This window comes from Rhododendron vialii, chromosome 9a, assembly GCF_030253575.1.
Source record: "Rhododendron vialii isolate Sample 1 chromosome 9a, ASM3025357v1".
Classification (NCBI taxonomy): Eukaryota; Viridiplantae; Streptophyta; class Magnoliopsida; order Ericales; family Ericaceae; genus Rhododendron; species Rhododendron vialii.
The window spans coordinates 6,139,603-6,153,282 of NC_080565.1; the positions used below are offsets into that span (position 1 = coordinate 6,139,603).

Below are 13,680 nucleotides of genomic sequence, written 5' to 3' on the forward strand. Positions count from 1 at the left end.
TGCCAAAAATAGAACTTGTACCCCAAGCTATTGGGAAGTACGAATCATGCCACGAACCCCTTACAACTGCCTTATTTGACTACTGGAACCTTTGAAATTCCATTGACATCCGTATTGAACACATAGTTCTATATGAGTTTATGTACAAACATGAATAGAAACACATCCAGGAGAACTTATTACAAGGCCTAGTATAAAATATAATCGTCGACATCTGCAAAAAAGAAAAAAAAAGAAACAGAGAGGAAAGTTTCATTAGTTTCTTGCTCTTCTAAAACAAAGCTGCCATAGAAGTTGTTTTTGCTCAGCAAGGTATCATAGAAGAAAGCTCCTCAAACCGACATGGTCAGAGCCTATATTAGTTGGAGGGCTGTGCTGCCAAATACTATTTCCCATCGTTGTTGTCCCCGCCATACTGTGTAGAGTTTCCATTCCAAAAGGCATTTCGGTCTGTAAACCGGCTATCATCCTCATCGTGTTTTAGTGTGTGAATATTGCTTCCAAAGCGGGAAGATGTAGCTTGACTATTTTTGCTGTTATTTCTGCCGGTGGTAGGAGGTCTCTCTGTGCCTCTGGCATTATTCTGCAGTGCGGGATTTGGACCTACGATGGAGAAAAACAAGAAAGTGAGATTAGAAATTAACCACAAAAAAATAGAAAACACATAGGGAGATTAGCACAAAAAAGGAAAAAAAACCAATCAAATCAGAGATTGCAATGTAAGGAACGGACTACAAAATCGAAAGCTTTACCTCTGCACGCTATCAAAAGTTTTCTGTTTCTATTACATAACTATCATGAAATTTATTAACCAAGTGGAAAGGCCTCCATGTAGTAATTTCAAAAAATGAGGGACTTATCTAACTATAGGTGTACTGTACATTTTATTAAGCAGTAACAAGTCTTGTATGACGCATGCAAGATCACTCGGGATACACTTCTCTGACACATTCACGATCATGGGGGTGTGGCTATGAAAGGGAAAAAGTCAAACTTGACATAGGTAAAGAGCATCTGAAGCAAAGATACGAAGAAAAAGTGCAACCCCAAAAGGGTGGAGGCAGCAGGAAATGAAGGATTATACCAAGGTTAAGACATCCCGATGAAGAATGATAAACTTCAACTTTGCTATGGTGTGAAACATTATTACAACTGTGTTCTTTCCATGTAATGAGAAAACCCCTTCAAGAAAGGGCCACTTTTTGACACGCCTTTGCAGGGTAAACCATGAATACCAGTAAGGCTGTAACCACCCACCACAAGGCACATGCATTGGGTAAGTGAAAGTGTTGCCAAGCAGAATCAAATGCTAGACTTCCAGAGTTTCCGTTGATCCCAGTGATAACCCGTCTTTTAGGCTTCCCTCGTCTGTTTTATTAAGACTAACCAGCAATTCTCATTGAGATCTAAGCAGAAAATATGAAAACAGGTAGACAAACTCACCATATTCCCACATGTTGCCTTGGGTTTCCTGTGCAGAATTTGATGGGCTGGCACCACCACCAAGATAGGAGAGAGGATTTGCATAGGATAAAATCCTTTTCATGAATGCAAAATATCCTTCATTGCCTTTGCTTGAAGAATCAAGACCAGTGGCGGAATTTGTTTGGTTAGGGGATGACGATCCTGCTCTAGGGTAAACAGTTGATCGGTTACGTGGAACCACGATCAATGCATGTCTGCCAAACAAACCCAACTCTGACAATGTTTTATTCAAATCTGCACCACCATTGAAACTACAATAAGAGACAGATATTTGGCATGCAAGCCCCTTTTATGGATTTAGGGGACATAACCAACCCCAAGGGAAAAATTTTGTTTTATGGCAAATCAAGCAACACCTTAATCCATAGAGTTCGACACATTTCTAGATGGAATTAATTTAAAACAACACTCATTTCATTGACACGTTCACTCTGAATATTTATGGAAAAACACACACACACACACACACACACACACACACACACAGAGCACTGAAATCAATACAAGCATGCAGAACATCATACAGGATTCATACTTCAAAGAAAAATTCAGGAAATCCAATGAAACTATACGGCACCTAAGAGCATCCGCAATGGTAATAATCAAAACCAATAACCAAAATGTGCCATGTCAGCATTTGATTATCCATTTAGTCCATAATCAAACTTAACAACCTCTACCTCTGCAATGGTTATTTTTGCATCCCTAACCAAAACAACCCCCCAATACACAATGCACATTTGTCCAATCGCAAACGAGTTTCAATCACGCACCCGACCATACCAAATTATTCGTTTCGATGAGAGGATTTCAATGTGAGGTGTTTTTGAGTTATTGAGTTTTGAGTTTGGTTATTGAGTTTTGGTTATTGGTAAAGGTTGTTAAGTTTGGTTATGGAATGGGTGAAATTTGGTTTTTGCTAAAAAACTTGTAATTTTGCTTATTACAATGTGGGGTGTTTTTTGAGCATTGTTAAATTTGTTTATCCGCATCCATTTGCTTATTAGAATAGGGATGCTCTAAGAATCATAGTTACTCAGACCCAACAACAAATATATGGATGTAGGTCCTGATATTTTCAACTTCTTTCTCTAGACTTCACAAGTCTTGTGCAATTGTGGGGTTTCATTGACTGCACAAATCCAGAGAAGCTTAGACACTTCATAGAGAAATAAATCATTTGTAGACATGGCTCCTTTCATATTGATGCATTATGAAAAATGAATGTTGCTGATTAGTCGTCATAATCCCAAAGTAGGATTATTTTTCATAACTTCAGACTTGAGCATTTTGAATAGTCTACAAATAGGATTCAAGTCTTTCATTTGAGAGGAGACCAATATGTGAGAAATCTTGAAAAGTCCGTTTGTGGGTTGCGGCTTTAAGTTTCCCTTCCCCTTCTCTTCTTCTATTCATGGGATTCAACGCCCCTAGGTATTCCAGGGTTTCCCTCATCGCTTTCTCTCTGTTCTCCTTGTGGTTTCAAGGCCCTTAGCGGACTAGGCTTTCTTCCCTTTCTATTCTCTCTATCCTTCCATCTTCAATCGATGTTCCAACACCCATCTAATAAAGATGGTGCAATTTTTAGTTATTTTCTGCGATATATTTCAGGTTAAATCACAAACACTCTAGGACGAATGCTTGACCCATTTAGACAGACATAAAACGGGTATCCATAATCTTGGATATTCATACTTATGAACCGTCCGCAAGAGGAGAGGAAACTTTAACATCAATATTTGGCTGCTCTTTTAGCATGAAATGTAATGTTTAAGAACATTCAACTCTTAGGCCTTACAAAAAAAAAATGATCTGAAATATAAGCATGATGATTTCATAAAAGGAGGGAAGGGTAGACACTAGATAGCTAAACTATAAACACACACATCCTTGCCACATCCAATAATATGAGATTCTTGTGTCATTGTGCTACATCCAGTGGCTGAGCCATTCTCAACAAACTGTAAACATCTATTTGAAGCCATTGGACTGACTAACTTTTTCTAATGTGTACTCTCAAATTTAATATGTGCCCATCCTTTTCTTTATACTCCCTTTGCATTCCCTATCGATGAACCAATATTGACAGGGTTGCACAAGACGGTGTTGAATAGCTTGACATACATTGTTGGCTCCCTCTCCTAGCAGCTTAAGCTTTTGAAACAATAGGTAACTAAGCAGATTCTAGGTGTTAAGGATGGAGTGGCTGGTTGATGGTGACCAAGTTATTTGGTGATTGCGGTAGGGCATGACAAAAACAGTGTAATAAGATCTCAGTGTTTAACTGTGGTTCGTGGCTAAGAAGGGTAAGGGGCAATTCTAGAAAGGCCAACGGTGAAGTGGAGGTGAAATGTGCTGTGTTTGGATGAGTTTTTGAAAAAATTTGTAGGGTTATGAGTGGAGAGAGAAATAAGAGTAATGATTGGAAGTAAAGGTAATGATTGGAGAGAGAGAGAGCGAGTGAGAGAGAGATGAGAATAATGATTGCATATAGGGGTGAGTAATGATTGAAAATAGGGATAATGAGTGTTTTTTGATTTGAGAATTTTTTTTCAAAAAGCAATCCATACAAAGCATTGGTCTTTATGGGAAGAGGTGATTTAGGAAATTAGTAGCAGGAATTGGGCCTGAGTACAGCTTTTTCTAGAGAAGAAAGGTGGTGCACGAATAGTGCAATAGACATTGGACATCCTTGTTGGAGGTTTGGTTAACGAGGTGAATGGGGCTTATATCCTCTTTCTTTTCCAGTCACTAGAGGAGGTGAACACAATCTCAATGAATGAAAATTGGTTGAAGCGAGAGCTTGACCTTTTTTTGGACCGATGGTCATTGATTGCATGTTGCTACAAGCCCCAAGCTAGACCTGTAAGCGTACAAATCCAGCTCATGATTTTCTCAGTGTGAACAGGATGAGGCGGTGCTACGACCGATCGGCAGTGGTTGTGGGGGTCTCGATCTCCAAAAGTTTTCAAGATTCTCATTATACCTTACTAGTTACTTCCTGTGAAATGATGTTGCTCCGCGTTCTAGCTATTGTAATTGTTTCGCGTTCTATAATAAGTAGCTTTAGCCTTTATGTCAAACACTCCCGAAGAACTGTCCAAATGTCGACACAACATGATACTGACATGGTCATGGGATCTGTGTCTGACACAACAATCTCAGTTCAGGCAAAACAAAGTTTTAGTGATCGGAGTGATGTCCCGTCAAAGGAGGAAGAGGAGGAGGTTGGGCTACAAATAACTTCAGCAAGACAACAAAAGTAAAAGAATGGACTTTTAGTAATATAGTTTCCTCAGCCTTAAAACTCCAAGTCTCCAATACTTGAGTAACACGTACACATATGGGGCTGAAGCCTAAATGGACCAACGCATGATTATTTAACTAATGGAAACTAATATTACAAATCAACAGAATTCGATAATTACTAGATTTTACCTAGTTGACTAACTATGTAATAGGCAGAATCTCAAAGAAAACTAAGATACTTTTTTATATTAAGCATGTAGTAGTATCCTGGTACCCATGTCCAAATATCTTGGATTGGTCCATGTATCCTACGAAAAGGAAACTAGTGAGTTAAACTGTTTAGTCCTTAACTCACTATATGACTCGAGACACATGTCCAAGTTCGACAATCGTCATCAGTTCAAGTAATATTGTAGAAAACAATGATGATAACCCTAGATGTTACTAGACCTTGATTCAATGAAAATAGAAAGAGAACAAACAGTAGCAGCAAAAAAAGGTCCTTGCATTTACAGTTCAACGTGCTAAGCTCAAAATCAATTTAACTGGCCGATGAAAGATGCCCATACCTTGCTCATTGAAAACCTTGCGAGGATAGGGAATAGCAAGATCATAGGAGCCCATGGCACTTGTTCGGTTTTCATCCACATAATCTTTGACCATTCTCAAAGTGTTGGTCACAAGGAATTTCTCTTGTAGGCTAACACCATCAAGCAATCGGATATTCAAGTGAACATCAGTTGACTGACTCGAAAAAGACTCTTGAACTTCAACTTTGTAATCCTTTATAGCATCCACCTTTTCATCTAGTACAGCTTCATTTGACTTGAAAGCAGTCACTTGAGAAGTTCCAGTTTTAACTTCCACTTCAACTTCGTCTTCCTTTAAACCTTTGGCTTTTTTATCTTGCACAGCTTCAGTTGCCTCATTGGCGATCAATTGAGAGGCTTCAACTATAACTTCTGAATGATGATCAACCACAGATCTAGAACTATAACAAGGACGATCAACTCCATCGTCAATTTGCTTTACTTCTACACTATTAAGTGCTTCTTTGGCTCTTGTAATTGAACCTGTGGATAGTACTGCCTCACCAACTTCTGGAACAAGGGCAGAAACTGACCCATCATTTTCCATCTCTGATCTATCCACTCCCCTAGCCTCAAAAATTTGGGGATGATTGTCAACATCAGGTGATGGAACATCCAAGCTTGAAGAACTTCCTTCCTCAAATTGAGCAGTATTAGAACTGTTGGTATGAAGTGGTTCCAATTTATTAGACGCAAGGGCAGCACTTAGGAAAGTTGCAGTAGTTTCCTGTAGTTGGTACAAGAAAACAAACCTCATTCCAAAGGAACTCTAGGATGTAGTAATTGGGGAGCACGCAATCTATTATCTTCTGAAGTTGATTATGAATCAAGGACTATATTGGTGCCATAAACAACTAGTTTTTGCAATGGATATTTTTGGTGTTTCCGAACTTCTGTTAGTTTTTGGATTAATATTTTTACTTTTTCAATTCGTCTTGACGAGTGGAATCGAAAAGGGTGATTTTTTTTATCACAAGTTAAAAAAAAAAGTTCACTAAAGCAAAAATAAGCCAAAACAGATAGATTTTTTGGCTTATCTGTGTTATTTCTGAACTTATTTTCAAGTTTAGACCTCATTTTTTTACTTTTCTAATTTCTACCGCCAAAAAATAAAAAATTTGAAATCTTTTCACCAAAAAGCTCAAAAACCTTCACTAGCAGAAAATAGAAGCCGAATACAGAGGGAAAAAAAAGTTAAGAAAGGCCAAACACATTCCTCACGACCAGGTAGCACAGTGCAACTTATCCATAAACGCACCCAGGAAGAGCTTATTGTAATTTTTCAATCAAAATCCACCATTTGCCTAATATCCATTTAAGCAACCCAATCAACACAGAACAACACATTTCCACATTTTAAACCATTTTTTAGTTCTTTTTTCAAGGATTTTTTTAAACCAAACTTCTTGTTCGAGTAGAATTCACACTTTTACTTGAATTTAGAAGTATGATCACTAACATGGCCAATCCAAGGTCAATTAAAAAGATTGGCCTCCACAGGAGCTCAGAGTGTGGTTCAAACAGAGAGCACAGGAATCCCTACCACGAAATGTGATTTCTGCAGTATGACCCATGCTCTTCAGATGTGCTGAGGAACAATAACAATCCTATGTAAAACATACCTGGATATGAAGACCCAACCATGCCTTCTCAAGAGTGGAAGCCAGAAGTTCAGCACCAACAAAGCCCTCTGCACATTCATTCAATTTCAAGAAACATATAATCGTCTTGCATGATTCCCCAAATCATTTTAAGGAAATATCATACCATTTTGCCAAAGTTGAGCTCCATTGTATCCAATAGCTGTTATGCAAGGTGCGGGTTTCTGTGGATCTATGCAGGTTGATGCAAGGATTACATGTTTCATTTTTTTAGATATTAACAAATGCTTAAGATCACTACTCACTGAAAACAAAACATAACAGCAAACGAATTTCGACAGCAAAATAAGGCCACGCAAGTGAGGACCGGAAAAGCATTTAATAAGGGAAAGATAATATTCCCCTGGAAAAATGAAGCTCAAAAGAAAAGATTTTGACGTGTTGCATTTTGAAGGATTTTTATGGAACAAAAACTGGCCACCACAACAAAGAATTTACACAACACAAGAAGGCTAATAAGAAGCTGGATTGCATTCGAACAAATTAGTAGGAAAATATGTGGCAAACAATAGAAAAATAGTGGCCACAAATAAATTCCGCATCCCAAACAGTAATGAAACTGTTCGATTTAAAATGCGCTTTTGCCAGGAAGAGATGAGAACTCACATACAGCCACCAGGTACATTTCCGACATAACGCATCCTACCAATGCGGGGTATAAGTTCTTCACAACACTTGGTAGTTTGTTCCCTCTTATGGACTCGAGCTGGTTTATACAATCTATAGAGATGGCTCCACCTCGCATGGCCCACACATATAGATTACACAAGAGTGAGCAACACATCTTTGTCACCGTTTTTATGCCAATACCCCATTCAAATCAAAACAATTATTGCCAAGTCTAAGTATTCACTCCCAGTCCACGGCCTTTGTGTGGGTTCCAACAAATGGAAATGTTTTGGCCACATGAAAGGAAATGAAAATTATCTAATACTTGGAATGAGATCCAAAAGGTGGAACATAGCCAAGCCTATCATCATTACCTAAAAGAAGCCAATCTCATCTTCAACAGAAATTAGTATCTAAAAATTGAGCCAATATATGACTTTGAATACTTCATGAACAAATTTAGTATGCATAGATTTATTTTCCATGGAGATCATGAGAAGGGGAAGAGGAAACGAGAAAGAACAACACATACCGAGTTGATATATGGGAATAATATAGTCAAGTCATGTGATCTCCAGGAAAAACAATACAAAATTAACATACTATGCTACAGGGGAAAAAACCTACCTAGCTAGTAGACAAAATATATGACGGCACCCATGTCTAGATGCATTAAAGACAGGAAACAGACATATTTCAGACTGCCTTTTTGGCTAATTAGCACGGAGAGAAACGTAAACTACTAAGCTCAATACCAATAAACAAGTAGGGAAGAATGGAATTAACTTCAGAATTTTAAGTATCTCATCCAATTTGAAAGGGAAAATGCCACACCATAGGATACATATTGCTGAAAAATTTTCTGCATCAGTACTCCCTTCAGTGATGTGCAATAAAATGCAGTACTTCGATATTGACTCTGCCACCTAAAAGCAGCACGCAATTTATATGAACATGGGAATATGGGATACAAAAATAAAATACCACATATATGTTTAAAACAATTATTGCTGCTACGTTCGGATCCAGGATTCGTGGAAGGGAAGGATGAAAAGGGCAATGAAATTGCTTGTACTTGTTTATTAATTATTACTTATAGATAACCAAACAAAAAGATAAATTTGCAAGAAATGCATATCTGTTTTCTTCTCGTTTCAAAAGCAAAGAAAATAGCTTTCTCATTTATTTCCATTCTCCTTCCATTACCCTTTATTCACCTCAATAAATCCTGGAAACAAACTAAGTGAAAAGAAAGGTTAAAAAAATAAAATAAAAAAGAGGAAAAGGAAGAAGAATGCTTTACCTTTGAATCCATCCATGTTGACTCTTGCAAATGAGTTGACTCCACATTGTCGCCTACAATTGCAAAATTAGAAGGGAATCAAGACATACATAACCAGAACAGGTACACTTGTACAGACATCAACAAGTTCCAGATCTAGAAGTACTAGGCATTAATTTATCCCTCATGGTGAAAAGCATTTGCTTGCGTAGTCCTAAAACAAGTGCATGAAAGGAAGTCGTTTTAACATTGTAGAATCACCAGCAAAGTGCAAATCATATGGAGAATGATATTTCTCACCCACCAAGCCTAATGACCATTACGTCGTCAATAGTAGAGAAATTTAGATCTGAATAAATTTCGCTGTCACGTACTTCTGAGCTCCAACAGGCTAATGACAATCTTGCTTAAGCAGGATCTCAATGCTAAGAATTCCATGTAACCTAACTAGTCTTGTTGTAGCTCGTAACATCATATGGCTAATAAAGTATGTCAAAACAACTGAATGAATAGCCCAGCCTAAACATCTAACCGTTTCTTCCATAATCTGTATATGTAACACATAGCAGCAGCCAGTGGCTACAGCAGCGTAATACTTTGTTAACCGTAATTGACACTCAAGAGGCATTATGATAGTGAGAAAATAAATATGTGAAAACAACTGAAAGAAAAGCACATCCTGTACAGGACCGACCATTCCTTCCATTCTTATTCCAGATACGTGTAACACATAGCAGCCTGTATCTACAACAGCCTAATACTTTATTCATCGAGACTCAAGCACAAAGAGATTCCCATGCAGAAAGAAGAGGCCCTTGAAAACAGGGATGCACTCAAATTATCAGCTTCTATTGACCCTCAACAACCAATTACATAGATTTACTCGCGTATTCTACTCGTGCCTAGTCAACTTCGTCAACAGCTTCAGAATTGAGAACAATTGGCACAAGAAGAACGCCAAGCAGCTAGTGATTCAAGTATTTGATCCACTGGAGTGATAGATTCATAGATCGCAATATTTCAGCCGGAACTTGAGGTCGAGTTCTTTTTCTTTGTTGAGAAGAATGATGGGGAATTTAAAGGTCCTTTATGCCAAAGGAAGATTTTGGTCCAAGAATTATTTTTGGTATTATCACTAATGATTATCAACACTTAGTGAGATAGATTTATAAAAGTATTCTATTATGATATTTTGATGCTAATAGGTTTATGTTTTGAAGTGTTTCTAGGATTCTAGGATCCTTCTGTTGTTAGGATTATAGGGCTACTAATAATATCTCTCTTGATGTACTATTTAAGGTTGATTAAAAGCTGATAAGAAAAAAGGTTGATTACTAAGAAAATAGTTTAAGTTTGTTGCCTTGCGTTGGGCTGTGTCCTACCCATATATGAAATCAAATATCATGTGAAAAAGAATTACCTGAAATGTACACGACAAAAAGTTTCTTCTGCATTTTGGCCTCAGCAATTGCACCAGAAATAGAACCACTATAAGCCAGAGCTGATATAGAATTTTCCATCTGTTTTTATATTAAATAATAAGAATATTTAGGAGATATGGGAATTCCCCCCGGAGAGAGACATTACACAGAAAGCTCATATGCAGGTATGCAATTCAATTCATGGATGACATTCAAAGTTTGAGGATGAAAATTTTACATGTTGACCAGACTTTGTTTTTACCTTACACAAATCTTAAAAAGGACTATTTCAGAGTCTACAGGGAACTCAGTGTCGAAATAAATGCTGTAGAAGTAAATAACTGAACAAGCATAGTCTAAAAAGCAACTAGGCAACGTGACACAAAATAACAAGAAAGAAAAAAGGAAGACAATTAGGGTTGGGTCTGCTTGCTCCAGCTGCAAAAAAAAACTCAGCACCCTTGGGAAAAAATATTGATCCTCCCAAAATGAACCTCAAGATTTTAAATTCCATTTCATAGCAAGGGATGACAATGATAAATTATTATAGTAAAACAAGAAAATAGCTACTGCTAATTTTGGTACTCAATTAATGAGAAGGTTGCATCATTTTGATCATGAAAATATTGAGATAAATTTTAGTGTGCTAACACTTGGCAATATAAGCAACCAAAACGAGACCAAGCATTTCAGGGGAAGGTCAACAAATAAGATTTTTACCTCAAACATAAGCAAAAAACTCAGAACTCAAAACAATACATAATTGAATCATTATCAGAAGTCTTCACTGGTGAAAAACAAGAACTCAGTTCTGCTCGTTTGAGCCAATTGGAGGTCTTCCCCCCTCGAAGTGGGACTCTTGTCTCTCATATTTCTATTTTAATAGGTTTTACAAGTAGGTTTGTATCAACTGCAAGATGTAGTGCATTCACTACACAAGGATATACATACAAGACATGAAGGCAATTATCTTGAAGATGATCAAGAGCACCAACCAGTTCAATAAATCTCTTAATGTGATTAAGATGTGGATCAAAGACTAAAGTTGGAAGAGAGAAAATTGATTCTCATGAGTATAGTTGATTATCAAAGACGATATACCAATTAGGGCTGCCCACACCTTGCTCAAACTCTCTAAGGCTTGCTTGCTATTTCGAAGTTCGCAAAAATAAATGAAACATTAGTGAGAATCAAAGACTAGCGCGCAAGTCCATCAAACTCTATTTTCAAAAGGCAAGTAGTTCATCCTATAGAATCTCTATCTTACAAATTTGGGTCCTGGTGGATGTTGCGAAAAGCCCACTCTTGAGAGCAACTTTAATCGTGAAGGGGAAACATTCTTACGCACATATTGGTTAAAAAAAATTGTATTTGTTTTACAAATATTACAAATCAGGAAATGGTAGGAGTGAGTTATGGTAACAGGGATAGATACTAGAATAAGTTAGTTTTCCTATCTCTAGGGTAATAAGTTAGTGAAAGGTTATCTTTTCTTGTATAATACCACGTTAGTTTATCACTAAGAAGACTTTGAATATTACTAAAAGTCTTCTACTCCGAAGAACAGGAGGTCGGTTCTCCTCGAATTGAGCCAATTAGAGGTCTTCCCCCTTGAAGAGGGGCTCTTCTCTCCTTTTTTTTTTTTTTTATATTTAGTTTTCAAAGATAGGTTCGTATCAGTTTGCCAATGCTTCTGCTGCTGCTTTTAGTCCGAAATCAGCTTTCTAAGTTTCTTAGAATTACTAATTATGCTATTATATTTTGGTTTGCAGAATCAAATTCTGTAAAACCTAAAGTTTTGACTCCCCTATAGAATCTCTACAATGCCTAATTATCTCTCAACGAGATGATTCATTTCTCTCTCATATCATTAACTCCAAGGACTCATTTGATTGACCGCAGTACCACACTAATAGTGCGAGGATAAACCCATAGGAGGAGTAACTCCACCAGATTATAGTGAGGGGATTTCATATTACACAACCTTCCCCCCACCACCCACCCCCCCCCCCAGAAGTACTTTGGTAGCCCATGTCGTGTGGGATTAGTTGTCCAATAGATATGTGATCCTCCTACCAGGTGTTGCACGCCGGATTTCTGGACCTCTAAGATTTGTAATCCAAATCCAATCGAATGCTCTAATCCAGTCAAGCAAATGGGGCAAAAGTATTTTTGCATGATCTCAACCTTAAGTATTACAAAAGCTAGAAATCACAAACAAGCCAGAGAGAGAAATTTATTTTGTAACAACAATAAAAACCCACAGATTGTACTCTCAAGTTACTGAGAAAGAACGATGAAACAGATTATGACGCACAAGTTACGAATATTCAACAGCATATCAACACACCAAAATCAAGAAAAAATACTTAATGAGAAAAACAATATACCCAAAATACCATATACAATAACTCAAACTCTCAGTACTCCAAAACCTAGAAATCACAACCAAGCCACAGAGCAAAATTCTTTCATAACAACAATAAGAACTCACAAATTGTACACTCAAGTTACCAAGAAAGAACGATGAAACAGAATCTGAGACAAAAGTTACGAATACTATATCCCGGTTGTTAACTTCAAGACCTGGGACCCCGGAATTTCGAGGTGCGTGCAAATTGGCCCGGACATCAAATTATAAAAAAAAATAAAAAATACAAGTTACTATATCCCGATCAACAACAACAACATAAAAAGAATACGATATCAAAGTTAAGTATGGGTCATATGGGATACGTTAAAAAATGCAGAGAGAGAGAGAGAGAGACCTGGCCAAAGAAGAGCAGTAATATGTCGAGCAATTGAACTGGGTTTTTTTTTTTCCCCAAAATCACAAAACCCTCCTCTGGCTTCAGAGATCGGCAATGGAAAACAAACGAAATTTTCCTGCCCTTGAAGATGAACAAAAGTAATCGGTTCACCGTTATACCGTGACGGGTCGCAACGGATATTCCGGTTCAGTCCACAACCCGGTTTAGGATCTGAGTGGGAAATAAATAAGGGGAATTTTCACTTACGCCCCTTTACTTTGAGCGAAAATCACTTATACCCTCCCTACTCAACTTTTAGATATGTACACCCTCGAACTAACCAGTAAAGTGAGACTAGTTATGTTTCCGTCAAAACTGACGGAAGAATAACGTATGCGGATGTGTCGGAATTTTTCCAATCGAAGACATTAATAACTTGACAATATTACCCTTGTTAGATATTACTCTCTCCGTCTTTAAATAAGTGTTCGGTGCGCAAAACTAAGCTTTACAAAATATGCATAGTTTTTATTAAAAAATTTAATTTTTTTCCACAATATAATAGAACTCATTGCTATCTATTGATTTGTGGAAAAAAAATAATTTTTTAAACGAAACAAATGTATTTTTTTG

At 37.3% G+C, this 13,680-nt stretch overlaps 1 protein-coding gene across 2 annotated transcripts; it reads right to left on the minus strand.

Moving 5' to 3' along the window:
* Positions 1 to 47: 47 nt before the first annotated feature.
* LOC131300725 (plant UBX domain-containing protein 11) lies at positions 48 to 13,247 on the minus strand. Of its 2 annotated transcripts, XM_058326691.1 has the most exons (9): positions 13,066 to 13,246; positions 10,297 to 10,396; positions 8,898 to 8,950; positions 8,439 to 8,520; positions 7,092 to 7,157; positions 6,947 to 7,014; positions 5,304 to 6,051; positions 1,444 to 1,719; positions 48 to 603 (listed from the first exon to the last, which is right to left on the minus strand). In XM_058326691.1, exons 2-9 carry the CDS (start codon positions 10,394 to 10,396, stop codon positions 386 to 388), a joined length of 1,611 nt encoding a protein of 536 aa, XP_058182674.1. In that variant the 5' UTR covers positions 13,066 to 13,246; the 3' UTR covers positions 48 to 385. The 2 variants fall into 2 exon arrangements, with proteins under 2 accessions (XP_058182674.1, XP_058182675.1); XM_058326692.1 differs by lacking the exon at positions 1,444 to 1,719 and having other exon boundaries at positions 13,066 to 13,247.
* Between the last annotated feature and the right edge of the window lie 433 nt (positions 13,248 to 13,680).

Excerpts from the sequence above, each read along its gene's own strand:
- LOC131300725 (XM_058326691.1), bottom strand. The coding sequence starts at position 10,396 with ATGGAAAATTCTATATCAGCTCTGGCTTATAGTGGTTCTATTTCTGGT. Across the intron at positions 8,521-8,897 it reads CAACATGGATGGATTCAAAG|GTGGCAGAGTCAATATCGAA; the intron begins GTAAAGCATTCT and ends TGCTGCTTTTAG. Across the intron at positions 7,015-7,091 it reads AGCTCAACTTTGGCAAAATG|AGGGCTTTGTTGGTGCTGAA; the intron begins GTATGATATTTC and ends ATGAATGTGCAG.